Genomic DNA, 18,824 nt, shown 5'->3' on the forward strand with positions numbered 1-18,824 from the left:
TGGGTGAGGGTATGCCTGCCAGCTGGTTAGAAGCCAAGAGTTATCCAGTCAGACCTGAATGGAAAAATCTATGATTTGTTTATTTCATAGTTCAAGTTCAAAAGCAAGAGACAATTTAAATAATAAAAGGATAACAGGGGAAAATGCACAGAAAGAAAACAAATCAGTAAGAGTCCAAAAGAACCTTCAAGAATATTTAATTCGGAAAATGTTATTGGTTTAGAGAACTTGACTGAAAGAAAACAGCTGGACAAAGTTCAAGGTTTTAAATTAAAAACAATCTAACAAGGTCTATGGGGATAACTCTTTGAGCCATATTTTGGAGACCAGATTCATTTCTACCAAGTAAAAGTAATAGCAGTCTAAGCTAAAAAGGAAATTCCTCACAACTGAGGTAGTTACTAAGTATCAGCACATTTTCCAAGTTCTCTCAAGGCAGCTTAGCTATTTACAATCTATTTTTCCTCATACATAAATGGAGTGCCTTTTCAATTTTATGTCCTCTGTGATTTGTTAAAAAAAAACACTTATACACACCAGCCAGAATATGCCTATTTTATTAACATCATGCTTTAATAAATAACTGGCTACTTCTAATAAAATTAAGCCTCTGTTTACAACAGCCCCCAATATTTTATTGACCATTCTGCAGAATTTGGTGTAAAAAGTTGAATGAAATGTAGACCCTGAGCTATCAAGTAATTATGTTTCAATATAAAAATAGAGAATTACTCTTACAACTGAAGATTGAACAATAACACAAACGACTTCTCTGTGGGTTTTCGGTTCTGTAGAATCACTTGGGATCTTAATGGCTGTGTAGAGCAGGAAGAGACTTGCAGAATTTCAGTCTTTCTGAAAGGGCACCCCTTTAAAGTGATTTGTTACATTCTCATAGTTTTATGAGCTGTCATTTGGTAAAACACAAGGAAAGGGGTCCTAAGGGGGCAAGGCAGTTGTCAGTCTTTGGCCTGGGACGACAGATATGGCCTTTGCCAGTTCACCCACATGGCTAAGAGTCACACCTAAGATGTGGTCTTCTTAGCTCTACCTATTCCCATCCCTCCCCGCCTCCCCAAAAAAACATGAAAAAAAATCTGGACACCCCCCTTGAGGGGGCTCCATGGCTGGTATGGTGAGCATATAGCTGCAAACCATAGCAAGTCCTTGCTTTACTGATCAGAGGGGGCTGGGCAAGAAAAAAGGCTCAAATCAGACACCCTTACTTAAAAAATAGAATCCAAAAATAAATGCAAATACACATGCACAGACAAAAATCTTTGCTCGAGTGTTGACAGGTATTCCCTGAGCCCAGGCTGTACCCCAATTCTAGCTAGCTCCCAGAAAACTTCCTTATATAGCTGGGTTTGAAACTTGCATCATTCTGACAAGGGGGCACCAAATGAGAATGTGGGTCATTATTGCTGCCCCTGGGATAAAAAATTAAAGAAGGTCAGTGTGGACATGAAAACTTGTACAGGGTGGTTTTCTAACTTGCCTGATTGAAAGAAAAATAGACTTCCCCACAAACCCAAGTGTGAACATGTGATAACTGTGACTCCATGAATGCCTTTTATCTTTCAAGGGAGACTACAGCAAGAATCTTTTTTAGATAGGCTACACTCTACGCATAAGATTCATGAAACAGAGTGACATGTGGTCTTAACTTAGGCAAATCAACTCAACCAAAATGGATAGTCTGCAGTCTCTTCCAATCACCAGCTATAAATGAAGTATAACCTTCTTCTTGTACAGATGCTTGAATACAATCTGACAAGTGGCCCAGACTTGTGCCTTCACATTCTGTCCTAACTTAATAATAACAAAAATCCCCAAATCACCTCTGCTTCTCTCCAGATAAGGCAGCTAAAATAACAGGGATAAATGGAAATTTTACTGCTTGTTGGGCTTTTTCTTTTAATAAGATAACATGATAAATAAAACCTGCTTCTGTACAGCTATTTAATATTTCAGAAATACGTACATGTTACATGCCAAGAAATGACCCTGGTTTTCTTGTAAGAAACAAGGTGAGATTGTAATTGGAAAAAAAACCCACAAACAAAATGAGGAAAAAACAAACAATAGAGCGATAAATCAGAAATGCACAACTAACTACAGTTCTGTACCTACACTGTTAGCCACGTTTAACATGATTTTGGAGGAACAGGGACCAGCTTAACGTACAAGTCCCTTCTGCCCCCAAAACTGAATGAAAAAACAAATCAGCATTTTTTTAAACCAGTGGCCACATAGTAAAAACTGTACATTGTTGTCCATTCATTTATAAAGCAAAGTCACTAGGATGGTATAAAAGTGATAATTGGTGCCTTTTAACTTTCTGATGAGGAACACTTTTTTTTTTGAGAGTTGGAGAATTATCTCCACTCTCTCTGCATAAACAGGAACAAGACACAGAAGATGATGAGGAGGTAGGGCTGTGGCCCTGCACGGGCACCAGCACTGTCAGCTTTATCACTGCCACTCTTCCCAGCATGGTCAGTGGCATTGTACTCAAACTCCGAAGGGCACTGCTGATATTCACATCCACTTCCGCTTCCTTCTCCACTATTTTCATCACCTGTGTATAAAAAAAGTAAATAAATAAGAGATTTCATTCCACTTATTCTCATCACAAGGCATGTGAGAACAACTCATGTTTTTAAACTGCAAAGGCTTACTGATATCAAAGAAGTCCACATCATTCCCATTGTAAGCATTCTTCATTTTACTAGTCATAACCCGAAGAGCCATAATTTGACGAAGAATCAGGGTGTCTTGTTTGCTGGTGTTAACCTGGACCTCGGGGTTATTGCCCTGGTTGGCTAATCCATTTCCTGTCACTGCAAACAGGTACCTAAAATGAGAAATGACCCCATTAAGATGATCAGTAAAGCAAAAGATAAGAGATCAGCCAAGATTTCTGCCAGATACTAGTATCTACACAGAGTACGATTAAGTGGAAGTTCTTCATAATGAACTTTAATTTTTCCTTATCTTGTGTGTGTATCTTCTTTTTCTAATTTGACCATGGCCTTTTTCAAAGTTGTCTTCTTCGTGGAGGTTGGTGGGTCAGAGTAAAGTGCCTTCAGAATGGGTACTTATCTAAGTTACAGAGTGTGTGGGTGTGTGGTGCAGTGGGGAAAAGGGCACATAGGCCATCGCCAAGAAAGAGGAGGAGACCTTTTGAGAATTGGAACTTTATGAGACCAGGCCATTGAGGATTACATGTTGTTTTTTTTTTTTAAAATAATAACACTAATTGGAACAGCCTAAAGCTAGAATATAACCACTGTCAAACTTTTGACCCAGTACTCTTTGTAAGTAGCTGATCACCTTTCCAACACTTCTACTGCAAAGCCCTTTTTAAAAATATTTTATTTTTTAGTTGTAGTTGCACACAATACCTTTTTTTTAATGTGGTACAGAGGATTGAACCCAGGGTCTCGCATGTGCTAGATGAGCGCTCTACTGCTGAGCCACATCCCCAGCCCCTGCAAAGCCCATTTCTAAGAACATCTAGAAACCTTCCATGTTATTGCTTCCTACTGTGAACTGCTTCCTGATGCTTCCACTATAAACTGGGAGACCCTTTTCTGAAGGTCACCCAGTCTCCTAGGAAGAGGGGGGCCTACCGTGTACTCAATGGTAGCTCACCTGCTTTTGCCTTTCCCATTCCAGCAGTCATCCTCATTTCCGTTTCCTGCAGCCATCCTCTCATCATTGCAAACATTGCTAGGGAGGGAGGACCAGAACTTCTTGGCCTGCTTCAGTTTCTCCTTGACATCAGTAACCTAATTAGGAACATTTAAAAAAGACTTCTGTAAAACCACACAAATCTCCCTACGGATGAGCCTTCTGATTTTCCTAACTATCTCCAGAGTGCTATGCACTTCAATTTCAACTGTAGTCAGAAGAAAAATATGCAGATCAAATTTGTAGCTTGAAGTACAGAATCACACAAAGGAATGAATATTTGAAATGTAAACTCTGAAAGAGTTGCCTACAGCCACTGCCCACTCTACCTCCTAACTACAGGCCCACCATGCCCTGTGCCCTGTAGATACAATGATAATACACAGTCTCTTCACCCACAGATTGTACAGTCATGATCAAGCTTACGTATTATCCACTCTGGGAAACTTGCCGTTAATGCTCTTCCTCTCCACCCACTAATATCTCCCCAGGCTCTCTACCGTGTGTTCCCTCCTTCAACTATGTTAACACTTTCTTATATTTTTATAGCACATTGCTTTGTATAAAGCAATCTGCCTATATTCTACTACTCTTTTCCTATCATAGCATTTACCATATATCACCTTATGTTAGAAAGCCTGGTCCATCTGCCTCTTCCCCTTTGTTGGGGCTTCTTGAAAAAAGGACTTATTCCTCTGAGCCTCCCTGTGTGTAGCCTAGTGATAGGCACATAGTAGATGCTCAGTAAATAAATACAGCCAAACTGAAGGGAAGTTTTGAGATGAGACTTACTGCATCCTATTTTATTGACTATATAGGAACTTTCTGAGCTAGAAAATGCCATCTTCATACAATTTTCTTGAAAATTTATACCTGAAAAAACCGTTTGTAAGCCTTCCAACTAAAAATTCATTTTGAGCAAATGTTTTCAGTTCTTTGTCATTAAACATGTCCATCCCTGCAAAGCACTCACCAGTCGGTCCAAACTAGTGCCAGCTGCTGTGGTTGGGCGTTCCTCAGGATGATATGGTCTGAAGCGAGCACTGAAGGCACTTTCAGAGATGGAACGAGAAATTCGTCCAGCTGGGAGTGGCTTGGGGGGTCCACATCCCTGGAAAACCTGCATTGGAATAAGCGTGGTCATATTAGGGAAGTCATATGGCGAGTACAGGGGGACTTCCAGCTCTCCTCTTCAGTATCCTGCCTTCATTACCTTCTGAGACACCTGCACACTATTCTCCTGCATGTTCATTATAGCATCAGAAATCTTCACATCAATGGGATCCATGACCGACTCAATGTTGAAAGGACCCTCCAGCCTCTCTGCAACCATTAGCATGGCATCTAATAAGAGATTTGGGGAACAGCACAGGATAAAAAGTAAATCATTAGTTCAGCCTTAGGTGATACATCTGATAATTTTCTTGCCTTTGTTTCTTGCATGGGGTTGGTGGGAGAAGGCACTCATCATAATAAATTCTTACTTTTCTATCTATTTCCATTACACCAAACTGTATTGAGTCATTAAGTATCAGTAGCTCCTTAAAGTGTGAAATGGACAGATGAATGCTTTGTTCTACAGCAAGGTAACGCAATCAGGAACCTTTCTTTATACTGATTATTTATTCCTTCATGTGTCAACAGCTATCACTATAAGGCTCTGAGCTAGCACCCAGCTGATAAACCTAAGGTGTGAGGGAGAATAACATGCCAGTTCTCCCAGAGACTTCCCTAGGATCTTTTCATTTCAGGTTCCATTTACAAATGTTGAAAATACAAATCAGTTAAAATCGTGGCATACCAATTCTTTGCTTTCATTTTTTTTTAATAAAAACTTTCAGATCCTCAAGTGCATAGTCGAAAAATACAAATGAAAGTGTTCTAGGCATTTTAGTAAGTTTCCAAATAATGAAACTTCAAATAAAGCAATTTTGGTGTTAAGATAAACTTCCCATTTGAAATATAAAAGCCTCAATTTATTTTAAAGTAAAACATGTACCTCTTTTTTATTCAAGTGAAAAGACAATGTAAGAGAGTACATAAAGATTGTGTGCTCATAATGTATACCTCCAATTACCTGCAAGTCACTTTTAGGCTTTGAAGGAGCCTAGCATGTTCTGGTAAATATTCAAATCCCTTAAACAAATTATACTGTACTTGTTTCCTTACCATTCATGATTGCTGGGATTAGGAGGGTTAGTATTATTGCCTGATACCTGTTTGTGCAAAATTAGAAGAACGTGGAAATGAAACCCCCAAAAGAGAAAAAGGACATTTTATTAATGACAAGCAGTGAACTTTTACTACATTTTCCTCATTGACACTCTAGTGCTTAATGCATGGCAAGAAAAACAGTGTAGACCCCCATGATCCCCTGTCTTCAGGTAGTCCAAGGTCAATTAATAGAAAGAAGGGCTACTTTCCAGAAGATTGTGTTTCCTTCTCGACTGCAGCCCCCAGCTGGGCTTCTACTTGAGCTTTCTAATGGAAAGGAGTTTAAGCTCAGCACACGGATGAAACAGAATTTGGTCATCAACCTTTTACCCTCCACCTAGATCAAATGCTACACAGCATTTTAAAGTGTAAGCTCATTTCTCTGAACTACAATTCTGATGTCAGAAACAACAAATAGATTTCCATGAAATGCATTTTTAAAAAAATAATAACAAATGAAGTTTCAGATGGCATTGTGGTAAGCGCCAATAAAGTGACGCTTCTAACCTTGAAGTAAAGGCTGACAGCATGAATATACCATTGTGCTAGAAGAGAGAAAAATGCTTTTGATGTATGAGCAAAAGGAGACTTTTGTAAACAAGTGGAGCACAACTTAAATGTGTTCATCATTGTCAAACATCAGGGCTGCCATGTACAGAAAGCACATTCTTTCGTAAGCCAAGAAGAAATCGCTGGCTCCAAATAAAAATATTATGAATAGACAGATAATAAACATCCAAAATGCAGAGGTTTAAACAAGAAAAAACAGTGCATTTGGTAACTACTTGTTCCCCTAGTGGCAAGAAAAGGCCAGATCACTAATGTGTTTGTGAAAGACTGAAAGGAAACATAAACCCCAATTCTTCTGGCTGTTTGGTGTCTTTGTAAACTCTGAGCCTGCTGGCCATACACAAGGGCCTGGGAATGGAAAGTGAAGCCGGGCCTTTGTTGGAGCCGGTGCCATGGCGTTGTGTGTTGCGCAGCTGAAGAATGCGACTGAGGATGCATTCTGCCTGCACCCCACAGCCTGGGAGCCAAAGCTGCTGCTAACCCCTGCAGGAAGTCACGATTGGCTATCCTGTAACAGCAACCAGCCCTTATAAGAAGCCCCAAGAGAAATTCAAAGATGGTTAGCTTGGTGTTTTGGTTTTCTTCTGGTTGATATAAACCACAGGTCTCTTATTTGTGGGATCTCTGACTGGCTCCTGCCTCCTGCCAAGAACTGGCTGGTGTCCCTGCCAGAAACCCCAATACTAAATACCCACTGGCAGCAACATGTGATGTTAATAGGGTTGGCTCTGAGTCAAATGAATGTAACACAGCTTCAGCACCTGATGGAGAACAAGTTGCACCTAAGAATAATTTGTGATTCTCTAGAAATGATTTTTTTTGGGTGAGTCTTATGAGTGAGGGGGCAGGAATTTGGTTTATTTTTCAAACTGAAGGTTTCAGGTGAGTTCCAAGGTATTTAAACTATTTGGATCAATCCTGATAAAGATGGACAAGATGTTCACGTTTACTAAAGGGTCACCATTCATGGCAATATGCAGATGCAATTGGGAGGACAGAGTGGGCATGGCAGCAAGAAGGCAGCCTTAGAAAATCCTCCCTTAGTCTTTTAATGGGTCTAGTCCAACTGCACAGTTGCAGTGCTCAGGATACTGGCATTGAGTTGCTGCCACCACCCCCACTCTCTGCCGTGCAACAAAGCATCCCCTTCTCACTAGGGAAAGCAATTCCTTTTGCATTGTGCTGCCAATAATCAGAAACCCACATCTTCAGCCTCCCGACCTGACTGGAAGAACAAAAGGCAGTTTCCCCGACTTAACTCCAAGATCTGATTTAAAGAAGGGGCAAAAAAAAAAAAAAAAGCCCTTGACCATTCATTAACTGCAGTCATTTAAAGGGGACAGAAAACTTCCTTGCAGAGAGGGGAGAAGAAGACGACAAGGAAAAAAGAATTTACAGCAGAGGCATGTAAATTGGGACTGAATTCTACAACCACAGAGCAGATTAATTAAACCCTTGTGAAAAATTCATGAAAAAGCACTAGAGATTAACAATGGCTATTACTCCTGGCCTTTTATATCAGCTTATTAGAAATAAAGACTAGTGTACTCACTAAAAATGAAGTTTAGATACAATTACATACCTCATTCCTCCAAAAGGTATCACTGAAAATGGGGAAAAATCAATTCAGAAATCCCATCATTTTCCACTTGGGTTTAATTGCACTTCTTCAAGATAACACATGTGATTTTTAAAATACACTACAGGAACAACATCAGCAACTAAGGCCTTCTTGTTTAAGAGTAACTGGCTGAAAACATTAATTACAAAGCCAGAATATGGTTCTGATTTGATATGGATTTGTGAACTCTTGGAAAAACACACAGAAGAATTTGTATTTTAATACAAGGACATGAGGACTTTTGTGGCAACTGTGGCTGGACATGTCAGAATAACGGAACAGTATGAGGGAAATTCCCTTCTGTTCTCCATACCAAATATATATGTAGGAAATTAGCAAAGCTGGGTTGCTATTGACATACAACAGTTTGTACTGTATGGTGAATTCTATTCTTTGGCCCAGAGAAACAGTTGATTATAGGGAACGTGGAAAGGCTTACCATCTTTCTCTATAAACCCAACTTAGCAAAAGTGAACTGAAAACCTGACATTTTGATGTGGGGATAAGGGTGGGATGGGTGGTGTTTGTGGGGGGCATCAACTTTACATCTGGAAATGCCATGAGCTATTATTTCCATGAAAAATATTTGGAAGCAACAATTTCTCCTGTAGCTTCATTCTGGGCATGATGTGCCATTTGTTCCTGTGTGTATTTGCTGGTCTTATGCTTTCCCTTTCATGGGATTCTGCTTTTCTGTGTGTAGAAGATTTTTTTCAGGTCTTCCAGCTTTGAGCTATTTAGGCTACAATTGTGCTGAAGTGCTTAATATTCACATCTTTTTTTTTTTCCTGTGTCAGTGTTCTCAAGAATCTGTTGGAGCCAATTTATTGATGCACTTTCAAACAGAGTTAATATGGTAATTAGCTCTCACGCAGACTAAAAAGCATTCCCCAACCACAACCCTCCCCACCAAAAAAAAAAAAAAAAAAAAAGGCAGTAAACTGCACACATGTTCCCATGAGGACAAATAACTGAAAAATAGGTGCCTATAAGACACTCAAATTCTGCAATTATGCAAATATGACTTGGGAGTGGAAAAATGAGTTTGTTTTTGTGAGGTGTTAGTATGTGTGAAAGGTCCCACTAACACGCAGCATTAGGAGTTTCAGCATTGTCACTGATGTTTTAGGGCTAATATGCAATAAGTAGGTATCAAGGTAGTTGATGGATGGCTATTTAAATTATGCTTATTTTGTCTTTCCCACAAAATCATAATTAGCCATCTCAGAAACTGACCATGGTTGGGTGTGGTCCGGGTTCTAGTAATAGTTTCCCAAGTGGAAGACCTATGAAGGAGCACTCATTCCTTAAATTGTCAGGGCAAAGGTGCTTCCATGCTCACCAGAGCAGTCTACTATTGCTAAATTTGCTATAGAAACAAAACCCTTACATTTTCATAATTATATTTCTCTTAATCCAAAGAACAAATGGATATTGGGCAAAGTATAGGAGACCTGGTTGCAGTGTGACAGACCATTTGAAAAGCCACTTTCATAGCTCTGAGAGGGCTGTATGCCAGCATTTACATGGATACAAACCTATGATATACAACTAAAACTGACCTTTAGGCAGAAAATATCAAAAAAGCACTTTCTTATTATTAAAAATTGGTAGTCACTATATCAAATGCAATGAGATATGCCACCTTTAGCTCAAGGGAACTTTTATTTGAAGAATGGTCAGCATGGTCAGTGCTCTGGCAAACCCTTAAATAGCTAATACTAAAATGAATAGAAATTTCACAGCTGGCAATTACAACATTCTTTGTGGCCAAAAGTGGAGCCATTTCCAACAACACAAATATGCTAATCGCTTGCTCACCTATGAAATTGTTCCACTCGATATCAAGATCCCCTTGGTTAGCCAAACAGCCTCTCATGATGTTTGAGCAGTAGTTGTAACATGGCTTCACAGTCACGAGACCCTGGCAATGGGAGCAGTAGATCATCTTCAACAGGGCGTGGGTACACTGGGCTGTGGGGTTTACCTAATGTACAAAATGAAAATTAGTAGAGGAGGGGTTAAAATAGTCAAAGAAATTGCAAATCTACTAAAGTGACATTGAAAGCTTGGCCATGAATTTCATTTATGGATAAGTTAAAACTGATCACAATTAGCAGGCCTGGCCTGCCTCCAATGAAATAAATGAAATTGAGGTCAGATAAATGGAAGATCTGTGCTGAAAAGAGGAAGATGGAGGTGGGAATGAACATCTCAGGACCTTCAACAACCAAGCTGCATGTTATCTCCCACTCTAGAAATGACCATTCCTCCCCTAATCTCCACCTTCCTGTTTCCCAATCTCTCATACACACACACTCTCCATACTCATTTTCAATAGCTCAATTACTTCAAAGTTCTTTTATAAATAACCTTCCAGGATCAGCTATGAGACACAGTAATGGAGGTGACCTGCTATGGCCACTACAATTACTGGACTTCACCAGATTGAAACACAGGCACATGTTCTTTACAAACACATTGACTCTAAGACCACCTTTTAAACCTTAACCCCTGAAACAAGATGGATTGAGAAGGGTACAATGTGTGTACCGTTTTATGCCAAAAGCTGCAAAGAAGACAAGTAATGTATTCTACAAGGCAGAATATGAGTAACTTTAAACTTGGGAGCATGTGAAGGCCTTCCAGGGTTGGGAGCAGTAGAGCACAAGGTGCTCAGGGAACAGCTGACGGATGAGGAGAGGCTTCTGTTAAATTTGAAAAAGGGATTGGATTTAGGTGGAGAAGAAGTAAAGGGAGATCTTTCAGGTAGAGACAATGAAATAAACAAAAGCCATTAGAGAGTATACCAGGCATATCATGAAATTTCAGAACGGAGTTGAGAAATTTGGGGAAATTATGTTGAATACATAATATATGTGGCCTGAATTTAGAGGGGCCTGAACACCAGGCAGAAACTGAGACACAGTATGGCACCACACAGGGCTACTCAAAGTTGTGAGGGAAGGAAGCATCCTGGATGAAAACAGTTCTGAAGTCAGACTAGCCTAGCCACTCTCTGCAGAGAAAAGGGACTTGGTTCCAACATTCTTGTTGTATAAGGTGAAATTGTCTTGGGCATAGAAGATTCCATTCTATTCTGCCCCTTGTTTCCATCAACGCTTAGAAAGGATCATGGCTAGGTATCCCTGGTTGGCAGCTGACTGAAAGTTCCTGTCTATCAGAGGTTACTGCATTCTTCCCTATCCATATCAACCAGTTCTACAAACAGACTTTCAGAAGCAGATACTGCTTCAGGAAACAGATGCTGGGATGCAGTGTAGCTGGCAATGTACTTCACCTGCTCTGCTGTGTTACTGTGAATACTTCTTATCAACAGTGCCCTTAGGAACAGGAACGGGGGATTAGTACTGTCAGGAGAAAAACTTAACATTGTCAGGTTCTTATCTGGTATATACACGTGCATACACACACACACACACACACACACACACACACACACACACCCTCATCCCAAACAGAACTCTAGCCTAAAAGACGGTAAAACAAAACAACAAGATGGTAATTGTATACACTAAAGTCAACATTTCCTATAAAGAATTAGAACTTTTCCATAGTTTTAATCAGTCCCAAATGTTCTCCTAGGAATTAAATTAGTCCTTTTAACTATGTATTAATGTACAGTAAAATCTTGGCTAACCAATACCCTCGAGGAATGGCCCTCTGGATAACCAGATTTTCTGGATAGCTAAAAGTTTATTCTTTAAAGTCACAGATTGTTAGGACTTTGATATTCATCCACCTCTCATTTTACAGATGAGCAAACAGGCCTCAAGAAGGGAGGTAGCCAGAGAATCATGGGATCATAGGAAGGGGCCTTAAAGATCACTGTAAGCTGTGCTCACATTTAAGAGATAAGAAAACTGAAGCCAAAGACAGTCACCCTGCTACATTTGATTCCAGTACTGCATCTTATCAAACTTTTGTGACAAAAAGATTTCCCAGATGTATCACATTTCCCTACCTTCTTAAACAGAAGATAGGAAACTCTATTCTTAGGCATTGGTTATTTTCCTATTTTAGCTGTGTTCCACATTGGTGAATCTGTTAAATGGCTGAATCTTAAGAGAGGTAAAGAGTTATATAGATGACTATGAAAAATCACACAATAGCACTTGGCATTGTTGACTGTTATGCTTAAGAGCAGACAATGCCCTGATAAGAAGAAATGTAAAAATCTAAGTGCCAACAAATAGTTACAGAGCACTACTCTGTGCCAAGGATTATTCTGCAAGGTATTTGTGTTAGGTAGCAAGGCAAGTAAGAATTTCTGCATTGAGATATGAAACCTGTTTTACAAAACAGTAGCATGGGCATTTGGGAAATAGCAAAATTTTTAAATTTTGCTATTTTAAAATTTTTAAATTCAAGTTAGTCATATTTGAGAAACATTTTGTTTTCAAACAAGCCCTTTTCCCATTCCTCTTCTTTTTTGGCATGGGGAGTCAGAGGTATGCAACTGTAGAGAATAACACAGTGTATTCATAGTTTAGTTGCAAGTTAAATCATATGTGCAGTAGATATTGCACTATCCCCCACTAAAACAGGATAATGAAGGCTTAAGTTTGAAAATCAGAGACCAAATGAAATGATACAGTAGAATTTTATTAAAGGAAGATTATGAAGCTGGGTTTGGTGGGATTTTTCTATTTCATTCATTGGGCGGCAGGTAATGGTGATAAAACCCGGGGCACTTAGCCACTGAGCTACATCCCCGGTCCTTTTTATTTTTTATTTAGAGAAAGGGCTTCACTAAGTTGCTGAGACTGGCTTTGAACTCATGATCCTCCTGCCTCAGCCTCCTGAGCCACTGGATTACACACGAATGCTACTCCACCTGGCTCCATTTCATTCTTTGGTTTTGTACTGACTCATGCTTTGCTCATAATGTGTTGTACAACTACTAAAAATGATTACAAGGAACTTGGCTATAAAATGCTATGGGAACACCAAATAATATCAGAACTGAAAAGAGAGATGAAGTTATAAGAAAACTCAGGTGAGAAAGGACATATAAAATACCAATGTTAGAGAAAATTGATCTTGTGTCTCAACCACAAATCAGACCACCATGCATGAAGGGAATTCAGAACCTGAGAATTAAATCCCATGTGTGGAATGAAGTCTGAATATATAGGGAATGCCCTTCTCCCTAGCACTGGGAAATGGACCCAGGGGTGCTTAACCACTAAGCCACATTCCCAGACCTTTTTATTTTTTTTAATTTGGAGACAGGGTCTCGATAAGTTGCTAAGGCCTCAAACTTGTCATCCTCACCATGCCTCAGCCTCCTGGCCAAAGAGAAGAGTTATAAATTTTTACTTTTTATTGGTGTATTCTAATTATGCCTCACAGTAGAATTCACTGTGACATATTCATACATGCACATAATTTTCTCCATTTCATTAAAGATAAGGATTTTAAAACAGTCAAGAAGTCAGGTGCAGTGGTGTATGCCTGTAATCCCAGTGACCTCAGGAGGCTGAAGAAGAAGGATCTCAAATTCAAAACCAGTCTCAGCAACTTAGCGAGGCCCTATCTCAAAATAAAAAAATAAAAAGTACTGGGAATATGGCTCAGTGGTGGAGGAACCCTCAGTTCAATTCCCAGTACCAAATCAAACCAAAAAAAAAAAAAAAAGTCACAAGACCAAGACCAAAAGAAAGAAGAGTCCTGCAAGGCCCCTCAGAAGAAGGGGCCAATAATGACAGCATTCCAAGACTTGGGGCCCCACCCTCACCGACCTGACCATGCTCAGGATGGTCGATGCAGAATGCCAAGGATTAGTTTCTACCTTCTGACTGTGTGACTCCCCAGTGAGTAAACCAAATGGCTGCCTCTCTTTTGGAATCTTCAAGGGCTTTTTTGTAAGAAGCAATGTAGGTTATAAAAGAACCAAAGATGTGCCAACTACCATAGGGAAGAAAGAGCCAAACAATGGTATATGGTACTGTAATTTAAATTACTTTGGAATTTCTGGCAAATGTCCATGGTTCCTTGTTCTAGTGGTGGCTCTTGCTATCACATGTTGATACACTACACATTGCTGGGTATTCCTATATAAGTTCCCAGTGGTCTCTCTACACTCCCAGGGACAAATCTTTCACCCGTAAGCAAATTTAACAGTAGAGCAAGTCGTACTTTGTTCTAGGGCTTTATTCATTTTGAATAGAAATTCAAGTTCATTCAAATTCTATTCCCTGGTAACTATCAAAATCAATTACTTCCTTTGAGTCCCTCAAAACTTATTAACTGAAGTAGATTTACTTTGGAAGACCAAAGGCCAAGTAGTAGATGATGCCACACAGGGGGATTAGCAAAAATGGTAACTATACTCCAAGGTATTCCTTTAATCCAAAATTTGGCATTTATTCTGGATGGCATGGCCTGCCACTTAAAACATGCAATTTGGTTGTTACTTTGGGGCATGGCTCTTGACTAACATTTGATATGCTTTTCTTTTATTTAGAAGGGCCTATTGAGTCCACATGTCAGTGACATTCAGAATCATTAAGGCTGGGGGTTTTGACTGCCTTTTACAAAAGCCATGTTTTTTGGATGTATCTTAGAGATTTCATAGTTATTTCTCAAAAATCATACAAAGAAAGAACCAGAAAAGGAAAACTTTATACTCCTCCACTGCCCACTTTCAACAAAAAAAAGGCCTAATGCTCTGAGAGAGAAAAATGCTTATTTAGCTTTCATAGTTTTGTGGCTATGAGGCTCTTGATGCCAAGGCGCAAGAGAAAAATATTGTTTTTCTGACAGTTACTATTGATAGATTTTATTGGATTTTACTGATTTATGGGATACCATTATAGAGTACTTAGTATGTGTCAGGTTCTGTTATTAGGACTGCAAATTATTAATATATCTAAGTCTCTAAATAATAACATGAGGCATTTATCCTCTCATTTTACAATGAATTAGAGGGAGGCTTAAAGAAATTAAAGGACTCACACAAGGTCTTCCAGTAAATGGCAGAGCCAAGATTTAAACCAAGGAATTTGTTTTCAGAGCATGTGTACCTTCGTGAGGTGTGTCTAGTTTTATTTGTTTGGTTTTTTTTTATTTCTGCAGTGCTGGGGACTAAAATGAGGATCTCACATGTGCCAGGCAAGAGCTCTATTACTGAGTTACACACCCTCAGCCACCTTGATGTGTATCTAAATGGTTTCTTTTGAGTTGTAGACTGTAGGAAGCTTGAGGGTAACAACTGGGTCTGGTCCCTCTCCACAGCTCCCAGACCTAGTATAGTATTTCCACCTCTTAGCTATGAAGCTGGATGCCTTCTAGTGATAATTTGTAGCTTTCAAAGTTTACTGACCAAATGAATCAGTTTTTATGTTAGAGGGCAATTTAGGACATACCTGTTCTACATGGAGCAATACTAACATTTGAATGAGAGGACACATTGTGTAATAAAATAATAATGACTTACTAAGTACCAGACCTATATCTTTAGAGCTGCTCAGTGTGTTATAGAGTAAGGAAAAATATACAATTATGGTGCATTACTCACTAGCCCCTGCTCATAAAGAATTCAAAGGCTCAAGAAAACACTGCAGGACTTGGAGAGAAAAAGAGTTCTCTTGGAAAACAATTCATATTTTACCAAAGTTCTAAAGTTTTGAATGAACTGCAGCTAACTATAGCAGAGATTATCAATTTCTACTAAAAATAGGGCCTGGTATACATAAGAAAAAAGGTCTCAGATTATTTATGTAAAAAATGAGAAATATATTTACCTTTGGAGGCAGGTATGATAGAAAGAGAATGTCATTTGGACTGAATTTGAGTTATTGACCCATAATGACAATATGCTGATACTCAATTCCAAGTGTTATAAATCCCTTTGAGTCTGACCAAGGCCTTTCTAAATGTTAAGGTAATTCTAGGAGGTGACTTAGAATCTCAGATTTTTAAAAATATTTATTTATTTAATTCTATGTGGTCTTGAGGATTGAACCCAGTGACTCACACCTGTGAGGCAGGTGCTCTACCACTGAGCTATAGCCCCAGCCCCAGAATTTCACATTTTTGGAGTGAGTCTATGTTCCATGGTAAAAGTCAGTGTGGGAAGAATTATCATTTTCTTTTTAAAATAATCACTGTGGGCTAGGGATACAGCTCAGTGGTAGAGTACTTGGCTATCATGCATGAAGCCCTGTGTTCCATTCCCAGTATCTCAAAACATAACACAACAAATTACACCTCCTTTTTGCCTTCCCAATGATATACATTTAACATGACATCTGCATGCCATATCTGCTATAAAAAACATTTGCAGAAAAGTTTCCTTCTCTGTGAAGACTTTTAACATAGATTGAGCTTTTTAACCAAATAACCTGCATTTCCCAAACACCACATTAAAAACTACTGCAAGCAGCATGCAAAAAGAAAAATGCTGGAGCAGAACTGTTCACACAGCCTGGATTTCATTTCAGTAATTCAGAACGAGCCTTAAGCCACATTACACAGTGATGGCAGTCAACATGCTGCACTCAAGTTAGAAACACATTTCCTTTTAGTTTATTCCAGTTCCTAACATACATTTGTTGCAGTAATCTTATTTTTTGCACAGCCAATAGTACCAAACAAACAAAAAAGGTCTAGATTTTATCTGTTGCCTGGTAACATAAGTACTCAATAAAAATAACAGGAAATATTTCCCAAAATTATGGTAAGAGAAAGAGATAGGGAACCCACACTTGTTGTGGGATATGATGAGTTTATTCAGCAATTTCCTAGCTAGTTTTGAATTCAATGCACAGAAAGGAGGATGAGAAGTTCCTATTTACATGATAATAGAATGTTGAGAATGTAACAAAATATATGGAACAAACTAGGATTCATTCAGGAACATTTGTGGGCACGTTGTAGACGGAATTGAAGCTGCATTAATATTTGAAAGTGTGTCTAATTTTTGTCTGAAATGACTGGATGCAGTTATGAATTGTGTGTTGAAATATCATCATATTGCCCCCCTTGAAGAGGGCTCTATTTTTGTTTTGAGCATGTGCAATCTCAATTTATTCAGCTCTGGCACCTCTTGCACACCTACCATTCCTAACCCTACCTAGTCTTTAAGACCATAAGCAAAAGTAATATTAAGGGTTGAATATATGTCTGCACTTGGTATCTTAAACCCAGTGCCTCACACCTGCAAGGCAGGCACTCCACCACTGAGCTATAGCCCCATCCCCAGAATCTCACATTTTTGGAGTGAGTCTACATTCCAAAAATTGTGGCTCAGTGGTAGAGTGCTTGTGTAGCATGTGTGAGGCACTGGGTTTGAATCTCAGCACCACATATAAATAAATAAAGCCCACTGACAACTAAAAATTTTTTTTATATTGATTGCCTTTTAAGTTTATATATAATGATTTTGAGAAATGGCAAAATATTTTTTAGTATTCTTGTAGGTGCCAGGGCATTGCGAATAGAAAGAAATGATAGGAGAGTGATGCACTGTTTTCTAGGCAGGACAGTCATTTAGACATCTCAATGGTAAGACACATGATTTCTAATTATAGCCCCTGTAGTTTGGGGTGGGGTGTAGACATAGTCCCATTATGTCAGTGTTAATTGAAACCATGAGAATGCAACTCTCTTTGGCGTAGGAGCTATTAATTTTCATGGTGCATGTAACCACTTGTGCATTTCCAAAAGACCACAACAGACTTTACCCTTTCAGGCAAAACTGCTGCTACAAGCAGGTATATAAGAAATGTATCATGAACCATGGCAAATAAAGATGGAATAAGTAATACAAAGACGTGCGGCACTAGGGTATTCTTGAACCATCTGCTACTAATTAAGAGGACTTTTCTGAAGTTTGAGTAGAAAGCTCAATGGAGTGCATTGAAATCACTGGATGTTTGGGCCCAGAAAACTGAAGCAAGGCACATTTACTTCATCGAAGCAGTGCCTTTATCTTGAAGTAACTTAAACTTGATTGTGCTAATGGCCTTTCAAAGATTTGGTTGTGATCAAATCATTGCTCAGCTTAAAACTGCGACCATTTTGTTGCAGAAGTAAACTGTAAAAGTAGGGCATCCACTCATAAAGAGAAAGTAGGAACATCTCTGAGTTAAGTATGTAATCAGTAGCCCCAAGAATAGGATGCTTGTCACATTTGATTTTAAGGATCTCTTTGTAGATAAGTGGGAAAGGTGGGTCTCTTCAATTAGGAAACACATTTCCTACTCTAAAATGTCTTTTTAAAGCTCAAGGCAATTAATTTTATTGGGCACCAAAAGAAGGTATGTTTATTTTTTGGGTTGTTCTAGTTCCACATGGAAATTGCTGGCGGGCAGGTGTTAGAAGGGGTGAGAGTCCCTGTATCTGAAAAAAAAATTGCTTCAGGGCCCAAACTGGTAGAAGATTTTAATTATAAATTAGTCACATGGATTTTTTCAACATTTTTAATTTCAAATAGGTTTTGAAAGCCAGGTCATTCATTGTCTTCCTCATATCACTGTATCTTAAATTCTATTTAACTGGTAGTCATATTCCAACAGTTCATGTAATATTTTCTCAAGTGTGCAAGTATGTTTGGCATGCTTTTACAAACATTCCACAGATGATATATTTGGATACAATTCTTGCTTATGTACCTTTAGAAACTGATATGATGCCTATGTGTCTTCTTATTGTGCAATTTAGATAACATAAAACAACCTGGTTGAAGGGTTTGATT

The 18,824-nt window shown here is 38.9% G+C and overlaps 1 protein-coding gene across 1 annotated transcript in view; it reads right to left on the reverse strand.

The window, feature by feature from the left end:
• Positions 1-541: 541 nt before the first annotated feature.
• Gpc4 (glypican 4) overlaps positions 542-18,824 on the reverse strand; it is a 38,254-nt gene continuing 19,971 nt past the window's right edge. Inside the window, exons 3-8 of the mRNA XM_015506172.2 lie at positions 9,923-10,088; positions 4,910-5,040; positions 4,670-4,816; positions 3,658-3,794; positions 2,682-2,857; positions 542-2,581 (exon numbers count right to left, since the gene is read on the reverse strand). Coding sequence (XP_015361658.1) covers positions 2,379-2,581; positions 2,682-2,857; positions 3,658-3,794; positions 4,670-4,816; positions 4,910-5,040; positions 9,923-10,088 — 960 coding nt within the window. The 3' untranslated portion in view covers positions 542-2,378. The remainder of the gene's footprint in view (positions 2,582-2,681; positions 2,858-3,657; positions 3,795-4,669; positions 4,817-4,909; positions 5,041-9,922; positions 10,089-18,824) is intronic.

Source organism: Marmota marmota, unplaced genomic scaffold (genome assembly GCF_001458135.2).
Source record: "Marmota marmota marmota unplaced genomic scaffold, marMar, whole genome shotgun sequence".
NCBI lineage: Eukaryota > Metazoa > Chordata > Mammalia > Rodentia > Sciuridae > Marmota > Marmota marmota.